At 38.3% G+C, this 26,174-nt stretch overlaps 1 protein-coding gene across 3 annotated transcripts in view; it reads left to right on the forward strand.

The window, feature by feature from the left end:
* TAFA4 (TAFA chemokine like family member 4) overlaps positions 1-15,490 on the forward strand; it is a 216,128-nt gene extending 200,638 nt beyond the window's left edge. The window contains exons 5-6 of one of the 3 annotated variants that reach the window (XM_007523328.3): positions 3,435-3,559; positions 14,214-15,490. In XM_007523328.3, coding sequence (XP_007523390.2) covers positions 3,435-3,559; positions 14,214-14,225 — 137 coding nt within the window. In that variant the 3' untranslated portion in view covers positions 14,226-15,490. The remainder of the gene's footprint in view (positions 1-3,434; positions 3,560-14,213) is intronic. The other 2 variants (XM_060202905.1, XM_060202906.1) reach the window with 2 other exon arrangements.
* The last annotated feature ends 10,684 nt before the right edge of the window (positions 15,491-26,174 follow it).

A 26,174-nucleotide genomic window follows, 5' to 3' on the forward strand; every position in this document is an offset into this window, starting at 1 on the left:
CACTATTTTAAGTATCCCTGTTTTTTATACTATCCAATTAAATGAGGGAAACGTGGTAGATAATTTCCTAAGAGCTTAATCATATATGCTTACTTTTACTTGTTTGAATAATCAAATTCAACAATATATAAGGGAAGGCAAATTTTCTGTTCCTAAGGATTAGCATATTTTTCTATGATGATTGCCTGGATTCATCATTTTCCCCCACTCATGCTCCTTTTCTAGATTTTGCCAGATAATTATCTTTTGAGTTCCCAGGAGCCCAGTTAGGAAATGCTGACATTTCTGCTATTGAAATAATCTCCTTCATTCATTTCCTCCACAGGGATTTTATTTTGAAATTTCTTATCTCATTCCTACCTCAACTGGTATTCTTTTTAGACTCCTTTTCTGTCCCTATTTTTGTTGTCATCAAGTCTTCATTACTCTGGGCTAACTTTTTCAGATAGAGGCAAAATTATCACAGTATCAAAATTATTTCTGGTAAGAGGGCTGATCTCAAACTTGGGTCATACACATGACAAAGCAAGTGTACTATTTAGGTGAGCTATCTTACCAGTTCAGTCCCAAATTCTCTCATCATCGTGTGTGAGGCTCACTTTTTCCCCCCTTTTGGCACAGAAGGTTTTCTTGCTATTTATTTCACTACCTTGCTCAGAAATCTTCCATGACTCCTTACTGCTTAGGCAATCAAATCTAATAAATTTCAATTGAGGAAATGTTTATAAGACTTGCTAACCCAGAGATGAGCACTGGATGCTTTGTAATGTCAGCTCTACAGGGGTATAGACCAAGAGTTTAGTTTTCCCACATATGAGTGAGATCATCTGTTATGTGCCTTTCCCCTCTAGTTCTCCTCATGTTGTGGTAAAGGGAAAGACTTCCATCTTTTTGTTGTTGTTGTCTCTGGGGCTTCATTGCTCTGGTCTTTTTCAAAGATTTCTGTCTGGTTTGCTGACTTAGATTGGTTCTATTTACACAGATTTAAAGATTTTCTAAAGAAAAACATAGTTTCACACTACAAATAGAAACAGCGAACAAACCACAGTCTGTAAGTCTCCTTTAAAGAGGTAGAAGGACTAGGCTCAAAGTAAGGTCGTGCATATAGCAAAGCAGTGCACTATCCATGTGAGCTATTTTACCAGTTTTGTTTTCTTCTTTTCATATAATTGGACTGTGTGTATATACACCACAATTGACCCAGAGCCAATCCCTACCCCAACTGGTTATCCAGATCACCCACCTCTGCTAAGCACTTTCTTGTTGAATTTTCCTCACAAAGAAGTCTGTGACTTGTAGGTTGACAATTCACTGTAAAGGCTTTTTTTTTTTTTTAAGTCTTCTTTTGGTTCCCACTATTATTAGAAGAAAGTTTGCCTATGAAGCAATTTAAAATAATTTATCTGCAAACTTTGGCTTTAATGCTGAGTAAATATAATTACGTTCTGTATTTAGTCTTGCAGGTGGTATTTCACAGAAGGGTTTCACATCATCTATTTATCTGTATGTCCACTTGGATCCAACTCAAGGTACTCAGAAAGTAGTGGTCTTGACTTCTTTGCACTGTGAATATGGCCAGACTCTATGTAGCTTATATTTCTAAATTGTGTTGAATTAGAGAGACTACTGGATTGAGAGGACAAGAGTCTAGATACTGATGGTTCTTCCCTCACTTTATGAAGACTTTGCTGAAAGTCTTCAAATTTTAAATTTAGTATTTCTTCCTTCCTTTCAATTACCATGAGGCTTATCGCTGGGACTCAGTGCCCAAATGTTAAATCCACTGCTCCCGATAGCCTTTTTTTTTTTTCCTTCCTTTCCTCTTTCATTGATAGGACAGAGAATGAAAAGCACCTGCAAACTTGCTTCACACCTATGAAGCGTCCCCCTACAAACCCCTGCATTTTTATTTGTAGATCTTTCCCTATTGCTTGTGAAGTTTGTTCAAACAATTGGGCTGAAAAGAATATACCTTTCCCAGACTTCTCCCAACTGTGACCATTCATACTTAGTGGCAATCTCAATCTCTGACAAAAAAAAAACACAAAACCTATATCTAGATTTCTTCCTCAGCACTGGAAGCTTCTCATTTAAATAGGAAAGGGCTATACTAGATCACAAATCAGCCTTCCTCAGTCAGTCAGGGATGATTGGTTTTGAAGGAATTAGTTGCAAAGTAGCTCAGTAGTACTTGTCTAGAATCAGGAATGGCAGCTTTCTGCAGAGAACCCATAATGGTCAGTCCCTTCAGTTGATATTGAAACCATTCTGTGTCTCATCCTGCCAGGCACATAATTTTGCTGATCGGAGAAAATATCTTAATGCACTCTTTTGCTGTGTTAACTTATGTATCTGTTTCTAGACAAGTAGTGTTTCTAGTAGAGATGGCTGGTGTGAGGAATGAGATATGCTATTTGAGCACTGATTGCTTTATAACTATATGGCTTTGGATAATACTCAATATTTTAGTTTTCTCTTTGATAGAAAATACAGAGAATATAATTAGCAAGGTGTCTGGCTCTCAAGAAGTAGCTATTGTAATGGAAACTTTCCAAAACAATTTTCAAACCTCAAAGACAGTGGCAGTTTGATAGACTAAACCTCCACTATATTGGATTCAAAGTCTTGTTTAACTAAGAAAAATAGAGCCATGTTACTTTTCTCATACTATCTCCAGCCCTTGGATTCAATACTATAGGAATCTATTGAGTTGGTTCATCTTGAAAAGTCACTCACAGTCGAATCTGTGGGACTCACCAGGCTAATTGATGGTCCTTCCTTTACTTCCCATTTGCACATAAACCTAGAAAACTGGGGTGTTAGTTTCTGCTTCCTGGATGGACTACTGTGGGGATGGTAAGATAAAGATGAATGGGAACTCACAGATGAGTTGACTAGTCTAGAATGCGGGCATGTGAAGGAATGTCCTTTTCGCTTGGCTGATTGAGTAAGGGCTGTTTCTTGTAGCCATCATTCAGCATTATTAACTTGGGAAAAGTAAAGTTTCTACTGGGATATTCTACTGCTTTTGAACCATCATCAAAGTCCAACCATTGTGAGTTGGGGGACTGTCTGCAACAGCCAAACCTTGTATGAGAACATAGTCAAGGCTTTCACACAAATTAACTCTATCCTTTCAACATCCTGGGGGAAAGGTTTTCTCTTTACTTCACTTTAAAGAAAAGGAGTTAAGTAGTGCAAATGCAGATTGAAATCGAGGTAAGGCCACCACAAAGCTTTTGATCTCACTGTTAAAACAGCCAAATGGATGATAAAGTGATGACTTTATAAAGTAATGACTGATTGCTGTTGTTAATAAGCATTATCATAAGTGAATCATTGAAATCAGTACCCTAACTGGTATCTTACTTTATGTTGGTCATATTTAGAGGAGGGGACAGTACCACAAGTATTATTTGGCTTTTGTTTTTCAGCTTCCATCGTGATTCAGAAATGGTGGTGCCACATGAATCCTTGTTTGGAAGGAGAGGATTGTAAAGTGTTGCCAGATTACTCAGGTTGGTCCTGTAGTAGTGGCAATAAAGTCAAAACTACAAAGGCAAGTATAGACAAAACACAACTGTGATTTGCTACTCTAACACGTTATTGATTTTTGTCCTGCCATATTAAATCATGCTGTGTTGTCCTTTTGCCACCAAAAGGACAGCATGGTTTGATATAGATAAATCTGCTTGGGCAGCACCGTCCTAGGACATTGGTCTCTTTGGAAAGCTCTTCTCAGCATCATCCTTTATGTAGCAGTGACTGGTGGAGTTGACAGGTCAGTGTATCAACACAACATGGCAGGAATTCAAGATAGAACCCCCTCCTGCCTGTAAGGAGATGGAACAATTGAAGAGTAATTCAAGTCCTAGAAGAGACAGGGGTTCTCTTTTAAAATGAAAAGGTTAAAAGTAGATGTGTTCTCCTCTTATGCATGTTCTCCTCTTATGCATATTCATGAGATGATATTATAAAATATATAATGGAACTAATACTTCAAATTAAATGTCTAGTTAAAATAATATAAAATTAATCAAGGCTAATTTCAGTTATCATCTAACTTGTCTTTGTTAGTGTTACTGAGATGATTAGTGTTATGAGGAAAAATACCTTCATATTCACGGCAGTGGATGTTTGTGGAGTCATTTATTAGTAGTACTAAAGTATTTAATACCTCTATCATTTCTGTCAGCTCCTCTTCTAAGCCACTTCTGACCTATGTAATGCCAGCTGAAGGTGCTAAACCAGTTCTTTCCCACAGGTCCCTTTCAGCCATTTTCTGGTAACCTCTAAATAGGATTCTTGGAATTGAGCAAAGGTACTTTATCCATCGGTGATTTACAAAAACAACAACAACAACAAACAAACAAACAAAAAACTTCATTCACTATATTTCTTGTACACTAAAAATAAAATTTTAGGAGATTATACTTATGTTTTATATTTAAAAATCAATACAAGCCAACTGTGTTCCCAAAAAGAGTATGTCTACATAGTTTCTTGCCATAGCTGCTGCCTCTATTTATATGCAGTTGGAGAGGACATTTATAAACCTTTAGGGGCATTTGGCTCTGTGTTCTGGGGATATAAGTTTGTTCTAGCTAAATCCTCAATGGTAGTGACATTTCATATAGCACTTAGAAAAGTTTAGAAACATAATATAGTTCCCCAAGTCATCATGATACTTGACTGCCTGCCTTTTTTTTTTCCAGTGATATGCCACTTGAGAATAATCTTGAAGTTGTAAAACTTTGTTTCCTTTATTAATCCAAGTCTGTGTGACTTGAACTGCATAAAACATTTTATGCCTTTTATAGATTTTATGCACACAGAGTAAATTCATCTGTGTAGCTAGGACTGGCTTCCATGAAAATGTTGATGCTCACAGAAGCACTCTCTTTTCCTTAAAATTGGCACTGACTTTATACAGTGAGTGAGGTTTTTATAAAGGTATAGCAATCACCTTTTATTAACCACATAATACAAGTTTCCACTTTCTTTAAACAGTTCATGCACAACATCAAAATACTGGAAGTCTAAAAAAGTTAAAGTGGCAGTAAGGCACCTATGTCTGAATTTTATATTCCATTTACATGCAGATATGGAAAGAGTTAGCAGTCAACTTGAGATACTAATAGCCTTAGTTGGAGATATGAAAGTGAGGGAGAATTCTCAAGCCAGGCATCTTGTCTTTCCCAGTTATCAGATGCTAGCTTGGAGTTACTCTGTATGTACAGATTTCTATATCCCAAGGAGTTGGGTGGTAGCACAGCGAGTTAAGCGCATGTGGAGCAAAGTGCAAGGACTGCAGTAAGGCTCCCCACCTGCAGGGAGTTGCTTCACAAGCAGTGAAGCAGGTGTCTTTGCCCTTTCTAACAATGATGACATCAATAACAATTACAACAAAAAAAAACAACAAACAGATTTCAGTATCCCCAGATAGGGAGGGAGTTGCTAGTTCTTGCAAGACACTATTTTGAACTTTCCTTTGTTTAATTCTTAGTTTTAGTGCATTGGCATCTGGCATTATGCTATTCCACTGCAGAATACTGTGCCCCAGTATGGTTCCGTAGCCCCCATGTCCACTTGGTCAATTCCAAATTATATTCCTCCATGAGGATAATTTCTGGAACCATCCGTTTCACCCCAGTTCCATGGCTGCCAGTTCTTAGCAACATCGCCCCGCCAGATATTCGTCAGGATGCGGCATCATCTAAGTTCATTTCCCACGTCTACGCTAGACCGGACCTGCCAATATATGCGGATATCTTCGCCCACCCTGTCCAACGCTTGACGTCTAGTCACCCAATCTGGTCCCCTACGCCTACACTGAACTTCTCTGTTCCAGACTCTTGGAAACAGAGTTGGCAGTCAGCTGAGGTAAAGAACAAACACCTCATCACAGACCCCTGCAAGCGTCAACCCGGCTTTGACCTAGCATGTTATGATTGGGCCCTCCTCAATCGCTATTGAACAGGCCATGGCCGGTGCGCCGCTATGTTCCATCGCTGGGGATCCAGAGATGACCCGAACTGCCCCTGAGGCTCCAGACAGACTATGACCCACATAGTCAACGACTGCCACCTCTCCAGATTCAAAGGAGGTCTCGAAACTTTACATCAGGCTCAACCTGACGCTGTTGACTGGCTACGGAAGAAGGACAAACGCTAGAAGAAGAAGAAGTGCATTGTTTTTTCCAGGAATTTGTGTTGCTTGAAAGTAGAAGCAAATTATATGGAGTTCCAAGAAAGTTCAAATTTGAACATTGACTGAGAATGAAAAATTATACTTTTTTTTTAGGCTTCAGGGTTATCACTGGGGCTTGTAGCCTGCACTATGAATCCACTGCTCCTGTGATAATTTTCTTTTCCATTGTTGTTGTTGTATAGGACAGAGAGAGAAGAGGAAGATAGAAACTTGCAGACCTGCTTCACCACTTGCAAAGTGACCGCCCCTCCCCACAGGTGTAGAGCCAGAGGCTCAAACCAGGATCCTTGTGCTGGTCCTTGCACTTCACACTATATGTGCTTAACTCAGTGTGCTGCCACCTGGCCCCTGAATTATGCTTTTTTTTTTTTTTTGAGACAAAGATGGAGAGTGAAAAAGATCACAGCATCAAAGCTTTCTTCAATACTGTGGAGGTTAGGCTTAAACTTGGATCATGCATATGACAAAGCAGCACACAATCCCTAAGTGAGCTATTTTGCTGGTTCAAGAATTTTGTTTTTAGAAGAGCATTTCTTAACAAAGGGCAATTTTGCCCTCAAAGGGACATTTTCAGTTGTTATATGGTGGGAGATTAGGGCTCTCCACTAAGCACCCAAACATGCAGATTAGGTTCAATATGGATCCTAGTAAGATCCTAGAGTCACTTCCTCTACATAGACACAACAAGCCTACATCTATAAGAGAAGGGGGACCAGTGACTAGGAGCCACTGCCTGGGGACACATGTACTTATCTCCTATCAACTGTTCCAGCATTTTGGAATGGAACTATATATGAGAAGCCATATCCAGGTGTGGAAATTGGAGGGAGCTTTCTTTGAAGAGTAACTGGATGATGGACAGCAGAGATTTTAAGGCTGAGTATAAAGGGAGCATTGGCCCGACTGACCATAAGTGGGTTTGCCAACATCCATGGGCCCCTTGTACAATGAACCTTTTAAGACACAGTTAAAAGGAATAGAAGACTCCAGAAATAGAAGGGCATTCTTTGCTAATGGATGGAAAGAATCAGCATTGTTAAAGGGTCAACTTCTTAAAGACTTTTTTCTATGGGGGAGAGAGAGAGAGAACCTACAGCACTGCTTCACTGTCTGTTGACACTTTCTCTTTTGCAGGTGGAGACCAGGGGCTTAAACCCAGGTCCTTGCGCTTTGTAACAGGTGCTCTCTCTTGAGTGCGCCATCCCCTGACCCCTTCAATGGTCAACTTTTAATAGATTTGTTTGATTAGAGATCTCTGGCGTGTGTGATGCCAATGACTGAACTAGCGCCATCATGCTTGTAAGTCCAGCACTCTAGCCACTGGTTAGCTCTCCCGGGTTGCTAAAAATGATAATCTTACATGAAGCATACAGACTCAAGGCAATCCCATCAAACTCTCAGTGATACTTTTCATTGGAATAGAATAAATATTTTAATTTGTGTGCAACCACAAAAGTCCTGAGATAGCCAAAGCAATCTTGCATCGAAAGAAAAGTGAAAGGGGACTTGGTGTTGGTACACCTGGTTAAGCGCACATGTTACAATATGCAAGGTTCTGGGTTCAAGCCTCCAATCCCCACCTGCAGGGGGAAAGCTTTGCAAGTGGTGAAGCAGTGTTGCAGGTGTCTCTCCATCTCTAGCTCCCCTTTCCAGCTGTCTATCCAATAAATAAAGATAACATGTAGTAAAGAAAGTCATCATCAAGTGATGGCTGAGAAAATTGGATAGTCACAAGCAAAAATGGGACCACACCACTAATCCCATAAACAAACATTAAGTGCACTGAAGGCATGGAATGTAACACCTGAAGCCATAGAGTACACAAAAGGGCATAAACTCTTTGACATCAGACTTGGAGATATCTCTGGGCCCCACGATTCCACCAACAAGGGAAATAAATGGGATTATGTCAAGCTAAAAAATGTATTTATTTATATTTAAATTATTTATTTATTTATTTATTTGCCTCCAGGGTTATTGCTGGGGCTCAGTGCTTGCACCATGAATCCACTGCTCCTAGAGGCCATTTTCCCCCCTTTTGTTGCCCTTGTTGTGGTTATTATTGTTGTTGTTGTCGTTCATTGTTGGATAGGACAGAGAGGAATGGAGAGAGGAGGGGAAGACAAAGGGGGAGAGAAAGAGAGATACCTGCAGACCTGCTTCACCACCTGTGAAGCAACTTCCCTGCAGGTGGGGAGCCAGGGACTCTATACCAGCCGGGATCCCTATACCAGTCCTTGTGCTCTGCACCACATGCGCCCAACCCGCTGCGCTACCGCCTGACCCCCAATTTATTTTATTTTTTTTAACTTTATTTTGTTTGATAGAACAGAGACAAGGAGGGAGAAAGAGAGACATCTATAGACTATCTATAGGACCAGAGGCTTGAACCCAGATCATTGCACACTATAATTTGTGTACTTAACCAGGCATGCCACCACCTGGGTCCTCAAGCTAAAAAATGTATACATAGTGAAAGAAATTATTGAAATTAGGAGACACCTTACTGAATGGGAGAAGATTTTTGTACATTATCATACCTTAGACATGGGGCTAGTATCTGATATTTTCAATCATATTATTCAACATTAAAAATAAAAAATATTTAAAATATTTAAAACATTAATATTAAATATTAAAAATATTTAAAAACCAAAAATGGGCCAAAGTCTTGAATAGTCTCTTCTCCCCCCCACCAAATGCAGGTAGGGGCTGGGTGGTAGCACACCGGGTGAAGTGTACACATTAAAGTATGCAAGGATCTTGAGCCCCCAGCTCCCCATCTGCAGGGGAGTTGCTTCACAGCGGTAAAGCAGGTCTTCAGTGGTCTATCTTTCTCTCCCCCTCTCCTCTCCATTTCTCACTGTCCTATCCAACAACAACAACATCAGTAATAACTGCAACAATAAAACAATAAGGCCAATAAAAAGGAATAAATAAATATTTAAACAAATATATGCAAGGATCTCAGCTCAAGCCCAATTTGTATCTGGAGGGGGAAGCTTCATGAGCAGTGAAACAGTGCTGTAGTTTCTCTCTATTTCTCTATTTCCCCCTTCCCTCTCAATTTTCCTGTCTCTACCCAAAATAAACTGAAACCAATTATTTCTGAAAAAAAAAAGGAAAACATACAAGTATATGAAATGTTGCTCATCATACTTACTAGATGAAAGCAAGAGTCATAGTGAAATATAACTTCACACAGCTCAGAGCAGCCTATCTCAAAAAGTCAAAAAAGGAGCTAGTGTTTGAGTTTGCAGGAATACCCTAATATGCTTTTGGTGGTAAAGTTATGTTTATTGAGCTCCTTTGAAAAGTAGATTGTTGAGGGTCAGGCAGTAGTGCAGCTGGTTAAGCACAGGTGGTGCAAAGCGCAAGGACAGGAGTAAGGATCCTGGTTCGAGCCCTCAGCTCCCCACCTGCAGAGGAGTCACTTCACAGGCGGTGAAGCAGGGCTGCAGGGGTCTTTCTCTCCTCCTCTCTGTCTTCCCCTTCTCTCTCCATTTCTGTCTGTCCTATTCAACAGTGACGACATCAATAACAACAAAACAAAACAAAACAAGGGCAGCAAAGGGAAAAATAAATATAAAAAAAAAAAGAAAAGTGGATTGTTGGGGGTGCCAGCAGTAGTGTAGAGGGTTAAGTGCACATTATGCAAAGCACAAGGACTAGTTTAAGGAACAGTAGATTGCTGGCACTTCAAGAAATAAAAAAGATTATCTTATGATCGATCCAGTAATTTCACTTCTACGTGGTTAGTCAAATAATATGAGAAGGCTAATTTGGAAATAGTTATAAACTTCTATCTTAATGGCAGAACTGTTTAAATACTTACATGATGGAAACAATCTAAGTACATGGGCCCACTGACAGATGATTGATTAAAGCAGATTTGAGATTATACATATAGCCATATATATATATAAATATATATATATATATATATAAATACTGTGGAGTCATTAAAAACAATAAACAATTACCATTTTTTGACATGGATGGAACTTTTAACTGAAATATGTGAGAAAGACAAATACCACATAATTTCACTCATGTTGTATATAGACAAAAGAAACAAACAAAAAATCATGTAACTCTGGATTATGAAGACAAATGCATGGTAGAAGGCTCATTGATATTTTGAGGGTGGGTATAATGGGTATCATACTGTTGAAGTTGTATTCCTAAAAGATGTGAATAATGCTACTTTGACTAAAGAAAAATTGAAGTTTGAGCTTCCACTCCACACCTGCAGCAAGAATGCTTCATGAGTCGTGAAGCAGGGCTTCAGATGTCTGTCTTCCTTCCTCCTCTCAACTTCTCTCTGTCTTGTCAAATAAAAGAAAATGGATAAAATAGCCACCAGGAGCAATGGGTTCATAGTGCAGGCACTGAGTGCCAATGGTAACCCTGGAGACAAAGAAATAAACTTTATTTACATAGATGTTAAACAAAAACTAATAATCAGACCTAAAATGTGTTTGACTTTCCTTTTGGGTTTCATCTAGAAGCTTCTTTCCTCAGTTGTTTACTGGAAGGCAACAGGAGCTTTGATTCATGCTTTTAGAGATTTATTTTCTATTAATTCTGAAATTTGCTTTTAAGCTTCTAATTTTAAACTTATAGTATAAAAGGGATATTTGTTATGAAAAACAACAAGTCCTAAAATTCATATAACAACTTCCACAAAAAAAAGTCAGTAATGTGGAGATTAAACAAACAAAAACTTCTTACTCTCTTTGCAAGCATTCTACCTAATTCTCTTATGTTCTCTAAAGCTTTGTCTAAATGTTTCCAATAGTTTGTATTGGAAAACTATATGTAGAGTTACTTAGACAAGTTTTCCTCTTCATCCTTAAAAACTCATTCACCCTTAGAAACTAAGATGTACAAGCCCTTCTGCTATTCACTCTAATTGGCCTTCCTTGGGCTGCTGCCATGGGTTATATTCACCCTGTTTTGCCATATGTTATAGTAATTAAATGTCAGAGGCTATAGAAAAAAAAATCTTCATAGAAACCTGTTAAAATGGACTACTTTGAGATCTGTCTCTAGAATATGCTGGTATGTTAAATCTAGGGTAAGAAAAAGTTACTCTTGGCACAATTCTGATATGTAAATAATAAGCAGAACCTCTCATCTGAGATCCCATCCTTGCTTTTAATTGGCCTTTATTTGGTTTTCTGTGCCACTAGGTTAATTCCCTGCCCAGAATGCTCTCCAACAACAACAACAAAAAAAAACAAAAAAAAAAAACAATGGGCAATGGGAGGAGGAAATGCATCTTGGGATGGACTATCGCTGCCAGTTATCCAAGAGATCATGCATTTCCACATTCTACAGCTTTCTTCATATCCTCCCTCTTCTAAAATTCTGCTTGCCTTTCAAGGTCTATCTGAGATGGTGCTTTCACTTTGAATTGTCTTATCTCTATAGCCAATGTTTGAAGTGCTCAGGGTATCCTTTCACATGAGCTTGCCACTAATATAGGTATGTCAGTCATCTCTTTTTCACCAAAAATCTAAGTTAAGAATAAAAGTTCCATATACATTCTTCAATCTAAAAACTTTAAAGTAGTAAAACAAATCTGAATGCAATTTACCCAGCTTTTATAGTAGTTTGTTAGTTTCCAAAATGCTCTCTGTACATGGAGATTGAGCTTCTTTAAGCTTATGTTAAGAATTTCATCCTAGATATAGATTGACTTGGCTGTAAACACTGTTAGGCTATATGTAGATACAGAAGTAGCTAAAGTAACAATGGACGCCATTTCCCGAGTGTTACAAATGTAACAAATGACAGACATTTAACCATGGACTTCAATTCACAGATTTCATGTGTATGCTATTACAATTTAAGGGATAGATGCTATTTGCCCATTTAATGGATAGAGAAACTAAAGCAAAGGGAGACAGTGCCTACAGTCTCAGGAAATGACCAACTTCACTGCCTGGTTACTCAAGTCAAAGACTTTAAAGTTTTCCCATGTCACTTAATCCCGTTTGTCCAAAGTCTGCTGATAATCACTTTTCATCAGTTCATCTGGTGATTCCTTTAAGTTGACTGTATGGCCTTGTATTCTTTGTTACATCCTTTACCTAACCAGAGGAAGACCAAAGTCCTTGCATTGACTTGAAGGCATCCCTTCATTCACCTATCTCTGCCTGAGAAGTTTTTTTCTGGTGTGTCAGGTCTCCCTGTAGACCTCCTATCCTCTACAAGCCAGTAGTAGCTCACTATGCTTTCTCTCTCCATATTTCTTTTAACTACACTGTTTAGAATTTTTGTCTTTAGCCTGTTGTTATCTCTGTCATTAAATTTATTTATGCTATTTATATAACCCATTTCACTAGAGTAAGAGTCAGCAAGCTGTGGCTTGAAAGTGAGATCTAGCCCTTGGCCTGCCTCTGTCTGGTGTGTCTGTTAAAAAAATGGGGTTTATACATTTAAATGGTTGAGAATAACATCCAAAGGAAAATATTACTTTATAGCACATAAAGTTACACAATCTCCAAATTTTAGTGTCCATAAATACTGTTTATATATTGAAGTATCTCTCACTGCTTTTTTAAAATTATCTTTTACTTACTTATTAAACAGATACAGCCAGAAATCAAGAGGGGTGGGGGCGATAGAAAGAGATACTTGCAGCACTGCTTCATTACGTGCAAAGCTTTCCCCCTGCAGGTAGGAACCGGGGACTCAAACCTGTGTCCTTGTATATTGTAACCTCTCAACCAGGTGTGCCACCACCCCTGCCTCTTCTATCACTGCTTTTATTGTATCAAGGTAGAGTTGTGAGATTGACGATATGATCTGCAAAACTAAAGCGATTTACTGTCTGGTTACCTACCGTACGTAAGCTCCATTAAGTATGAAGCTATGCCTTGTTTGATAAAATATCCCCAGAAATTGTGTTGTCAGTTGTTAGAAAATCTGGTTTGAATAAACACGTACTGTATCTAAAGACCACACATGATGACTTTGCTGTAAATGATATGATTGACTTTGGAAGTATTTTCATGGCATAGATGTGCTAAAGATTTATGCCTTAATTCTTTTCCTAGTTGGTATATTGATTATCTAAATCTGAAAAATTCCTTACATAAACAAATCAAACTGTGAAAGCTGTTGGTCTAATTCCTTATGTCTGAAGTAATGACTCTGACTGCTGAAAAAAGTTGCAAACAGGGAGTCGGACTGTAGCGCAGCGGGTTAAGCGCAGGTGGTGCAAAGCACAAGGACTGGCATAAGGATCCCGGTTCGAACCCCGGCTCCCCACCTGCAGGGGAGTCGCTTCACAGGCGGTGAGGCAGGTCTGCAGGTGTCTATCTCTCCTCCTCTCCTCTCTGTCTTCCCCTCCTCTCTCCATTTCTCTCTGTCCTATCCAACAACGACAACAATAATAATAACTACAATAATAAAACAAGGGCAACAAAAGAGAATAAATAAATAAATAAATAAATAAATAAAAATTAAAAAAATGTTGCAAACAAACTACTGTGTAGCTGTATGTCTTCAGCAAATATAGCACTTCTTCAAAATAGCCAGTTTTATAACGTGAAGTTAACTGAAAGAATTAAAAAAAAATCTTGACCTATGCATTGATTAGAAAAAAAAATGTAGTGTCAACAATAGAGCATGTTTAACATTCATGAGATAACCTAGTGAATGTATCTATCTAATATGGAATTTGTCTAACTCTAAATACAAAGAATACTACTACTCTATGGAAGCCTTTGTTCATGTTTACTCTAAAAACAAGAATTGTAAAGAAATTGATTTGAACAGTTGTTTGGTGAAGTTGGTTATGTTGGAAAAGTGATGATGCAGTTTTACATAGGAGAAACATGTCATGACTTTTCTGACCACCCAGGAGATACAGGTACAAACTGCTAAACTCAACACAAATGAGGCACACAGGGACTTAAGGATCTAGCAGAAGGAAGAATTACCTTCAGTGAATATGGGGTTTGAACGCTCACTTATTTAATTTGTTCTAGGTGACACGGTAGCAAGCAGCACGGAGGAGCAACAGGACCCAGAGCTTTCTTGCTGGAATTATCATCTGTCTTGACCATGTTGTGGGAAATGATCTCTGCTGAGAGGAGGAACTGTCCCAGCCTTCCCTCCTTCGTGATTTTATTGCATTAAATTACAAACACATGCAGCCAAATTGACATCCTATCTGCATTCGCAGAGAAAATACCCCCACCAAAAAACTTGGAGGAACGAACCAGAGACTTCAAACAATGGATTGCCACTCAAGGAGTATTTGTCTTTAAAGTCTTTCTGCCATCCCAAAGGAATACAGACATAAGTTTCACAGCATTCTCATCTTTTCTCTCTTTTGAATTCTTTCATTTGTCATTGTATTAAAGTGGTTAGAAAGGTACTAAATAACAAGAGCAACAAGGAAGGTTTACTTTTGAAGAATAGAACTTACTGGGATTGTGTGTGTTCATTTGTATTTTAGCCTTTTTTGGTAATTTTTGAATTTCAAGTTTAGTCATCAGGCTAACAGGAATGGAAACATTTTAACTTTAGTGCACAATTTTACTGAGTGCTAAGGAAGTATATCTACTCGAATATTTTATAACCAAAGTGCAATCATGACATATTCACAAAAAGAAATAAAACCGGTTGGGATTTTATAGCTTATGTGTAGTCACACAGGTGAATAATTTAAAATACAAAGTAGTCTTCAGATAAAGGCTGACTTTTTAGATACAATTTATTGTCACTTATTTTAAAACATTTTATTAACTCCTAGACAAGCGTCTTTAAGTGCAGAATTTTTAGACTGTAAGTGGTTTATTTTTAACAGAGCTTTATCCTACTTATTTGTTGTTAGTCATCATATTACTTTAAATGCTGGAAAAATATGAATCATATTTTTTCTTGGCTTAAGTGATTTTGTCACAGGTATGTCTTCACAAATTCTCAGATGTTGTCAGGCAGAAACATATTACAGATGAAAAGTGACTGACCCAGATTTTTAAATGCATAATGTCATGATAATAGTAATAGATTTTATATATATTAAGAAATGCCAAAAACACTTTCTGTACTATTAATTCTCCATTACCTTTCAGAATTATGGGTGAAAATGCTACTACATCATTTATAGCACTAACAATTATATCTACTGGCTTTTATTATTGCAGCAGGAATGAAAATAGGTAGTAGCCTTTTGTTTGAATTCAACTAACTTCGAGGCTTACAATTGTTATTCTCATAATAAGTAAAAAAATAAATGCATTCTGCTGATGGTGTGTAAGTTCTTGTGATTAGTTTATGCTTTGAGGCTGTGTTCGTATCTGAGACTTGCAGATTTTAAATGTTACTGTGAAAAGCCTTTTGAAATAAAACCTCAATTTTAAGAATATTTTCCTATGACAAACTTGTGTATACATACACACATACTTTGCTCCTTTTCCCAAATAACTGTACCCCAAATAAGAACAAATAAAAATGACATTCACCGTGAAGTACATTTCTAGGGTTTAAACTACTTCCGAGAATAAATGGTCTATTTGGGAAAATGGCAAGTGTCAAAACTGCCATTTCATCTATTATTGTTCCCAGATATACTTTTACCTAGTTCAGAAGTTAGCCCTGAAATGGGGCTTTCTTGAGAAGCATCTTAATGTTCTCATTTTTATTCCTTTCCTGTAGAGAAGTAGATACAAGACTTTTGATTTTTGCGCAAGTGAAAGCACCAGGTACCAAGAGAACTGTGAGGTTATCAGCCATGCCACCACTGAATAACCCATCAAATTGTGCCAATTTCAGTCTCAATACATGAGAATCATTTGATTCTTATATGTTACAACATGATGCTGATGGAGGAGATTGAGTGGGTGTTGGGGACCCAATGCCTGATGGTAGAGGAGAAACTAAGTTGGTGGGAGTGGTATACAGACACCTATCACAGAAAAACATGTCTTGTGAGTCATTTCACTAACAATAAAAATGACACTGTTTAGACTGGGGACTCAGCCCAAGTTTCTCCAGAAAAAAAAAAAAAAGCAATTGCCATGTTTTTAGCACTCTGCTCTAGGTCCTAATTTAGGCCAGATATATGCATACCATATATGTTCCTTTTTTTTTTCTTTATTGGAGGAGGGGATTAATGGCTTATAGTCAACAGTAAAATACAGTAGCTTGTACATGTGTAACATTTCAGTTTTCCACATAACAATTCAACTCCCTCTAGGTTCTCCTCTGCCATCATGTTCCAGGACCTGAATCCTACCCTTAGCACCCCCCCCCCCCAAATACACCAAAACCCAGACCAAGTTCTGCTTTGTGTTTTTCAATGTCTGTTATTATTATTGATTTAATAGTGATCGATAAGATTGTGTGATAAGAGGGATACAGTTCCAAATAGTTCCTACCACCAGACTACCAATCCAATCTCCTTCACTGGAAGTTTCCCTGTTCTTTATTGCTTTGGGAGTATGGACCAAAGATCTTTATGGGGTGTAGAAGGTAGGATGTCTGGCTTCTGAATATATATTCTTTTAGTGCATGCTCTCACAAGTTAAAACTGTTCATGTCTAAATTCAACAAACATTTAATGAAATGCTCCTAAATTTTATGTGGAGGTTATTCACTACAGGTGCAAACCTTTTTTTTTTCTTCTTCTTCTCTATTCAAACTGGGAGATCTTTCATGTGTATTTCCATTTTATAGAGGAAAAATTAGGACAAGTGAAATTAAACTTGCACATACTCAAGATTAATTGCTATTGGGCATTATGCAATGAAGAATCATGAAAAAAAGGATGGAAATTGTAGATTTTCTTTCTTTTACTATTAAAAAAAAACCCCTGCTATTTTGTGTTCTAAATGTCAGGGTGCTAGACATTCCTTAGAGTTAGGTGGTATTTGTGCTTGCTTAATCAGACTTCTGCCCTCTATCTGGAGTCTTCGCCACCACCTTTTAATGTATTAGTACACTGATGAAACTACCAGGCTGTAAACATGTTTAAATTAGATAAAACACTCATGACGGAGTTTTAAAAATTGGATAGACACAGAAACTGAGAGAGTAAGGAGAGGTAGAGAGGGAGAGACAGAGAGACACTTGTGGCTCTCCTTGACCAATTGTGAAGCTTTCCCCTTGCGGGTAGGGACCAGGGACTTGAACCTGGGTCTGTACACACTGTAAGGTGTGCACTTAACTGATTGGCCCTTCACAAGGAATTTTTACTCAAATTTAAAAGGATAATAAAGGATCTAGGCAGGGGGCCTAAATGTACCTAGCAAGAGTGATACCCTGGGTTTGATCTTAGGCCCCACACTGAGAGCAACAAAGATGAAGCTGAACTCCATATAGTGGAGTTTTACTTTGGTCTCTAGCCCTCACTGTCTCACACACTAAAAAAAAAAAAAAAAACCTGGGCTTGGGAAGTGGCTTAGAGAGATGATGTTTAAAGCCCTGGGTTTGATTTATGGCACTGAAATTAAGAACTGAAAGTCCAGCATTAAGCCTGGTAAACATTAATTTCTGACAAGGAGACCCCAAACATTAGAGAATAGAATCTTGTAAACAAACAGTGTTGGGAGAAATTAGGTTGATACATGCAGATGAATGGCACTGGACTGTCACATTTCACCACATCCAAAAATTAACTGCAAATTGATCACAAAGATTTGGATGTTAGGCCAGAAACCATCACATATTTACATGAAAATGAAAGAATACTTTTCGATGTAAGCTTTGGAAACATCTTCCAAGCACAACTGCAATGAAAACAAAAGCAGAAATAAGCCAATGGGAGTACATTAAACAAGAAACGCTTTTTCACAGCAAAAGGAACCAGCATGAAAACAAAGTTTCCCTATAGAATGGGAGACAATCTTTACATGCCATACTTCAGTCAAAGGAATAATAACTAAAATATATAAAGAATTCAGTAAACACAGCAAGAAAAAAAAAAAACGTTAAAAATGGGAAGAGGAAATGCATAATATCTTCACCAAAAAAGATGTCCAGAAGGCCAACAGATACATTGGGGGGTGTGTGTGTGTGTGAAGAGGCACTAATTAACAAGGACAGACACACCCCTACCTATGCTCATAACTGTACCATTCATTGGGTTGGCAGAAAATTCATGGTACATTTTTGTATAGAAAAACAAATACATCATGACTTTCCTGACAACACAACAGCCAAAATATAGAAGCAACCTAAATACTCAACAATAGATAACTGGATCAAGAATTTATGGGATTTATCTTGAATGGAGTACTCCTCTGCAATCAAAAAAGATGAGGTTGTATCACTTGAAACACGAGTGGAAGTGGAGGGAATGGAGGTGCTTATGCTAAGTGTTTCTAGTAAAGAGATAAAGACAACTACTGAATGCTTTTGCTCATATGTAGCACAGAAGACTTGCCAAAAGGGTAATCAAACTTTCTCTCTGACTTCATGAGAACTATGTTGGTTCGAGGTGGGCGTATTGTGTGTGTGTAGGGGAGGGGGGCTGGGAGTGGGGCTGGTGACTTACACACACCAGGTATGAGTTTGACATTGTATCTCTGAAATTGTATCAGTCTGTGAAGTACTGTTAAAATCTTTAATGAAAAGGAAAACAAATACAGTAAAAAAGAGGAAGAATACACAGGTATCATGATTTGAACCTGCATCCTGACAGATGCAGAATTTCCACACAAACAGGCCTCTTTCAACTTGTGAAAGAAACTAGAGCTTCATTCGAAAGCCTCATGAAAGGAAACAATCCTTTCAAGTTACAAAGTAATCTTGTAAACAGAAACTTTGAACAAAAGAGCAAGGTAAATAATTGATGAAGAGTTACTAAAGCATGATGGGCAGTGCTGGGGGTATTGATTTTGGGCTGTGAACAAAGGCAGGCTCCTAAGCTCATAGTTAGTCCTTTTCTTTCTTATATGGTGCTATCAATATTCATAGTTTGCTTACACATTAGGAATGTACAATGATAGTTCTTTCATGTGTTCACTTGGGTCTCTGACCCATTCTTTATCAGCTTTGATTCTCTTAATAAGGAGTTATTAAAATAGTTCAGGGCACTGAATTATTAATTGAATAGCTAAAATGAATGATCATGAAATGGAAGCCAGTCAATGAACTTTGATACTCCACTTCCAAATTTGAATTTTTAAGTTTAGTAGTTCACTTTGGGTCTCTGAACTTCCTCTGACCTTCTTTGGAATTGCATCTTCACCTTTGCATTGCTATGTATATTAAATTCAACATTCAGTGTTTCATAGACCATAGACAGTGATCATAGAAAATAAAATCATGATCTATTATCTGTGTACTACTGTCTCAACAAAAAAAAACAAAAATAAACCAGTTTCACTATCAAACACACAGCCACAAATCAATAAGGGAGACTGCTTAGGTCAGCTCAGTAGGGTAGGGATTGAAATAGAAATCAGGGCACTACTTTGGAATATTTAAATATTTATAAGTTCTATATATCTAACAGAGAATGGAAAGTGATTCTAATGACACAGTAAAGAAACTGGAAGAAAGCCACTATGTCTCAACCTGGAGAAAAAGTTAGCAACAACTCCTGAAACTGTCAAAGTCAGAAAAATCAGTTATTTGTTGTTGCCATGTGTTACTTCAATCACTGTCTTTCCTAATTCACTACTAGAACACAGACGTCTGTGGGTGGGGGAGGGAATCTTTAAAAGATGCTGTGTCTGTCAATCTTCAGGGAAAGGGACTTTGCCTGTGGTAAATCAGTGCAGATGGCTCTGATTTGAGGATGCACACACTTGGATGGTGGTCAGAGGAAAGCAGAATGAGATAGTTCAGGAGGGCTTTTATTTCACACATGATTAGAACAAAGGCTGGTGTAGAAGACCACCTTCATTCATTACTCTACTCTTAACTCCTCTGCTTTATGTAGAGAGTGTGGTTTCCTATTTTTCCTTCTGCCTTCTCAAATACAAAAATGTGTCAGAAACAGAGGAACAGTTTCAGAATCCCAGTGTCTACTTAACAGGGTCAAATTTGTAAAAACTGATGTATTTGGCTCTTTGAAAAGCAAAACATTGTATATGTTAAAACAACATCAACTAAACAAAGGTGAAATAGCATTGAAATCAATAGATGATGGTATACAAGTTTGCAACTACTTATACAAAGCCATACTTATACATAATCCAGTAGGCAAAAGATGAACACCTCCACACCAGATGATTTCACTCACAGGTAGAAATGAAGAAACAGGGGGTCGGGCGGTGGCGCAGTGGGTTAAGCGCATGTGGCGCAAAGCACAAGGACCTGTGTAAGGATCCTGGTTCGAGCCCCCGGCTCCCCACCTGCAGGGGAGTCGCTTCACAGGCGGTGAAGCGGGTCTGCAGGTGTCTTTCTCTCCCCCTCTTTGTCTTCCCCTCCTCTGTCCATTTCTCACTGTCCTATCCAACAACGAACAACATCAACAACGGCAATAATAATAACCACAACGAGGCTACAACAACAAGGGCAACAAAAGGGGGAAAAATGGCCTCCAGGAGTGGTGGATTCATGGTGCAGACACCGAGCCCAGCAATAACCTTGGAGGAAAAAAAAATTAAAAAAAAAAAAAAGAAATGAAGAAACAAGGACTTTTCACAGAAAGTGAAAACACAAAGTCAGACTTGGACTGGGTATGCTATATTGAATCAAAGTAAATAGCTCTGGGGAATGAAGGGAAGGGAAGAGGTGGGGAGTGCCTTAGGTTCTGGAGAATGATGGTGGAGGAGAACTTAAGTTGGGGGTGAGGGTGTTTTTTATGCACCTTTCCATGAGGAGATGAGAATTTGTACCCATATGTCAACAAATGAACAAGAGGTATAACGATTCATAAAGAGAAAAAAATATAGAAATGCCAGTGGTTTATAGGTTTTTTTGATGAACAGTTGAGACTATAGTTTGTTTAAGTGTATTGGTTTAGTTAACAGTAAAAAAGAAAGACTGTTGAACACAAGTTAGGGGTGTGGTACTTTACTGTACATATTGTACTCAAGAGCCTTAGGGCAGTTTAATACTTGCCCCAAGATTCTACTTTTGCGAATTAAGGGGTCAACTGGCATAGAATTTTTCAGAAGAGCAGAAAAAAAATCATAAACCCTAGATTCCTATTAAACAGGAGTGTACTTCTGACTCTTGGAATGGAACATTCCATCTTCTTTTTAAAAAATATTTATTCCCTTTTGTTGCCCCTTTTTATTATTGTAGTTATTCTTATTGTCATCATTATTGGATAGGACAGATAGAAATGGAGAGAGGAGGGGAAGACAGAAGGGGAGAGAAAGATGGACACCTGCAGACCTGCTTCACCACTTGTGAAATGACTCCCCTGCAGGTGGGGAGCCGGAGGCTGGAACCCGCATTGCATCCTTATGGCAGTCCTTGCGCTTTGTGCCAGTGAGTTTAACCTGCTACGCTACCACCCAACTCCCTCTGTCTTACTTCTGTTAATTAAACATGACAATCCCTGTACAAATCACTTAAATCAATAAATTATCTAGTAGAGTGTTTGGAGATAGAAGAAAGGCAGACTAACCAGGAACCTTGGAACTTAAGTAGCTACTTGACAGTAAGATTCCCTAGGTCTCTCACCTCTCCTTTTCCCCTCCATTCCTCCTTCCCTCTCCTCTCTGCCCTTTCTCTCCTCTCTTGTCCTCTTCTCCTTTTTTACCCTTTTCTATGTCATTTATAGCCTAGGACATCAACATAAAAATGTGCAACTTAGAATTATTCAGTGGTGAAGACGAAAATATCCCTCCTCCAATCTAATTATCCTTTTGTGCAAAGGACTGGGAAAAGAGTAGCTCAATGGCACAGAAACCTCTAGCCATAGCTGCTTGCTCTTGAATGAGCACACCATAAGTACCATCTTCCCTTGTCACATTGGGTACCATAAGAGGGACAAGATACTACAAATAACACCCTATCCTCCATCCTCTGGGGGAACTGCAGTTGGAACCCTATTCTTCATTCACCCTTTCATACTATACAGTTTTGAGAATTCAGTGCCTCTTCAGGGACCAAGAGTGATTGTGAACTTCCATCCTCCTGGAGTAGCAGGAGATGTGCCCTCCCCTGTATGACTTGAGAGTAGAACCATGTCTCCAAAATCCTTACAGTAGTGCCAACATTCTTCCTTCACCGAGCTGTGAATTCCTGATTTCCCACTCTACACAATGAACTAGTACTCTCCTCTTTGGTGAAAACACTGACCTCCATCTCTATCCCACCCCCCACAGTAGTAATGAGGGGACTTCTTGCCCTGTCAAATATGTGGTAGAGTTTTGACAGCATTTTCTTTGTATGAACAAGGTGACCTCTTACTTCAGGTATGTCAGGGTATCAAATAGCGTCTTCTGCCCCGCTACTCACATGCAGTGATAAGGCATATCTTCCCAGTCTCCCCTCCACTCTGCCCTTTAGCCACTATGAAGGATTCGGAAAGATTGATCCCCATTATCTTAGTAACCTAGAAATGGGGTGGAGAAGAACACTACAGAGGCTTTAAAACTAAACTGACAGTTTACCCACAAATGTGAGCCAGGACATAACTTTTATTTTATTTAAAATAAAATTTTAAATTTTATTAGTGATTTAATATTGATTTATAAAATGTAAGATAACACTGGTATAATTCTGCACCATTCCCACCACCAGACTTTTTATCTCCATTCCCTCTGTTGGAAGCTACAGTAGTTCTCCCTAGGTTGCAGATAAGGGTTAACCACTCTTTCTATAACTATTTGTCTATATATATACTTGCTCACTTTTTCTATTGTCCTGCCCTTTATTCCCATCAAGTCTCACCCACACATACATATTACTACTTCAAATTGTCCTTGCTCTTTCTTTCTCCAGGTTCTGATGAATTTGGATTTAAGAGCCCTCTGGTCATCTTCCCTGTATCATTTCTCCCCCTCTGGGAATATAGAACATAACTATTTTGAGGGTACATAAGGTGGGAGTTATGGCTTCTGTAATGGCTTCTCTGCTGCACATGGGTGTTGGCAGGTTGATCCATATTCCCCAGTCAAGATATAAATTTTAAGCTTTATAAGTTGATTATAAGATTTAAATAGGAAACAAGAGTCTGTGAAAATAATATTCAGAAGTCTAGGACATAGTCAAAAGTAATTAAGAGGGAACAGAATCTCAATTCAAATAAGAAAATATGATTAATAGACTCCAGTCCTGAGCTGACATGTTGCAATTTTTGACAAGGCTTTTTCAAATATCATAAAATTGTTACAATAGGTAGGTATGAACACCTTGAAAATAATTAAGAGGGAAAGGGAAAACAGGAGTGGATGGAGACAGAGAGAGAGAGAGAGGGAGAGAGAGAACTACAGAACTGCTTCACCACTTAAGAAGCTTCTCTCTTGAAGGGAGGGACTGGAGACTTGAACCAAGGTCCATGATGCACACTTTACCATGTGCTGTCAATAGTGTGCACCATCACCGAACCTCTTAATCCAATTAATAAATTATTTGGAGATTCCAGAAGATGGCGGAATGAGAAGTTGCTAGTGGCTTGAGCTCTGACCACATCTACTGGAAATGGTAGGATTTTTTGCCTTTAGCAGGACAGTCAATAAGAGGTCCTAATGGTGACACCAAGGAGGTGACTATAACTCAATTTGGGTTAGAAAATAGAGTAAGGGAGTCGGGCTGTAGCACAGCAAGTTAAGCGCAGGTGGTGCAAAGCACAAGGACCGGCATAAGGATCCCAGTTTGAACCCCGGCTCCCCACCTGCAGGGGAGTCGCTTCACAGGCAGTGAAGCAGTTCTGCAGGTGTCTATCTTTCTCTCCTCCTCTCTGTCTTCCCCTCCTCTCTCCATTTCTCTCTGTCCTATCCAACAACAACAACAACAACAATAATAACTACAACAATAAAACACCAAGGGCAACAAAAGGGAATAAATAAATAAAATAAATATTAAAAAAAGAAAATTAAAAAAAAAAGAAAATAGAGTAAAAAGAAAGGAAAAAAAATTGAAATTATTATTACCGAAGCAAACCCCCCTCCCCCCATAAACACTCCCTGGGGTACAGAGATCTTCTCCTAGCAGGCTCCCCTGCTGAGCTTCTTTCTTTACCAAGATTCCAGTCCCACCAGGGGTGTCATTCATTCTAATTCTATTCCTTTCTGAAACCTTTGGCCTTTTTTCTTTCTAAGTAGCCAATTACAGATACAAATATTCCACCAAGCAGAGCCATACTCAGACAGGAAAAGACCATAAGAGGTCTTTTTCTTTTGCTTTATTTTCTCAACAATCAGCTGCCTCTGCTCAGGGGGCCTGAGGCAATCCGGAGCTATCCAAGCTGAAGACAGGACAGGTTTTTTACTCTGTTCTATTTTATTATCAATACAAGATAAACACATATCCCTTTCCCCCTCTCCTTCAGGTTGACCAGAATTAACTCTTAGTGTATTTTCCATTGCTAGGAGATCTAGTGTCTTATCCACTGCTAAAGTAACTTGTTTCACTCTTCCTACTGTCCCTACTTACTCTCTCCCTCCCCCCATAGCTAATTAAATAATAAAATAAATAAATAAATAAATAAAAAATTCTGTCCTTTCACTGCTCTTTTATTACTGTTCATTTTCTTATCTTTTTCTTTTCTCTCTCTCTTTTTTTTCTTCTTTTTCTCATTCTTGTCATCCTTTCTTCCTTCCTCCTTCAGCTTTCTGAATTCACTGATCCACATTTGGGAATTATTTTGGGGAAGAAATCTGACTCACAGTGGACTCTCTCTGCGTGTATCTCTGCTCTACTTCCCTTTCTCCTCTAGCTACCCCTAAAATATACAGTGGATAGTATTTGCATAACTGTCTATTCCTGCTATTCTTGTCTATTCCTGAGGTGTTTTTTTTTTCTGGTTTTTTTGTTTGTTTGTTTTACTTTCTTAACAACCAGCTGCCTCTGCCCAGGAGGCTTGAGACAATCTGGGACAGGTTTTTTACCCTGCTTTATTTTATTATTAATATTATATAAAGGTGTATCTCTCCCCCCCCCTTTAGGTTGACCAGAATTAACTCTTAGGGTAACTTTTATTGCTAGGGGACTGGCTGTCTTATCAGTTGCGAGAGGAACTTATTTCACTACTCCTACCTCCTCTACCCACTCTCCCCTTCTCCCTCCTCCTAGCTAACTAAAAAATAAAATAAAATAAAATAAAAAATAAATTAATCAATTAAAAAACTTTCCTTTCACTGCTATTTTATTACAGCTCTTTTTCTTATCTTTTTTCTTTTCTCTTGTTTCTCTTTTTTTTTATCTAGTCTTCCTTTCTTCCTTCTTCTTTGGCTTTCTGAATTCACTGATATTAATTTGTGAATTATTTTGGGGAAGAAATCTGACTCAGAATGGACACTCTATGTGTGTATCTCTGCTCTACTTCCCTCTCTCATCTTGCTACCCCTAGAACATACAGTGTATAGTAGATTTGCATAATTGTCTATTTTTGCTATCCCAACTTTCATTTCTCTTTCTTCTTCACTTGGACTTGGTTGCTATTTTTTCACAGACTGGAGACATTGTTTGGCTAACTGGTAGTGATTAAACTGCTTTAATCCTTGCTTCAGTTGCTATTGTAATTTCTGAGGTTGGTGATTGCATTTGTCATAAAGGTATTTAGTACAGTGTTACTTGTACTCAAAACACAAAACTGAGGAACAACAGAACATAAAAAAACACATAAATAAAAAAATGGGAAGATAAGAAACAAATAAAACTGCTCCAATGAATGAAGACAAGAGCCCAGAAGAAACTATAAATAAACCAGAAGTAACCATAGATAAGAAAAGTATGCAAGCAATAATAAACTTATTAATCACAGAAATGAAAACAACACTGGAGGAAAGGAATGGCAGTATTAGGGAAACAACAGTTGAGACCCCCAAGGAAAATACTGTTTATCTTGAGGCAATTAGAGAACTGAAAGCTGA

Source organism: Erinaceus europaeus, chromosome 12 (genome assembly GCF_950295315.1).
Source record: "Erinaceus europaeus chromosome 12, mEriEur2.1, whole genome shotgun sequence".
Classification (NCBI taxonomy): domain Eukaryota; kingdom Metazoa; phylum Chordata; class Mammalia; order Eulipotyphla; family Erinaceidae; genus Erinaceus; species Erinaceus europaeus.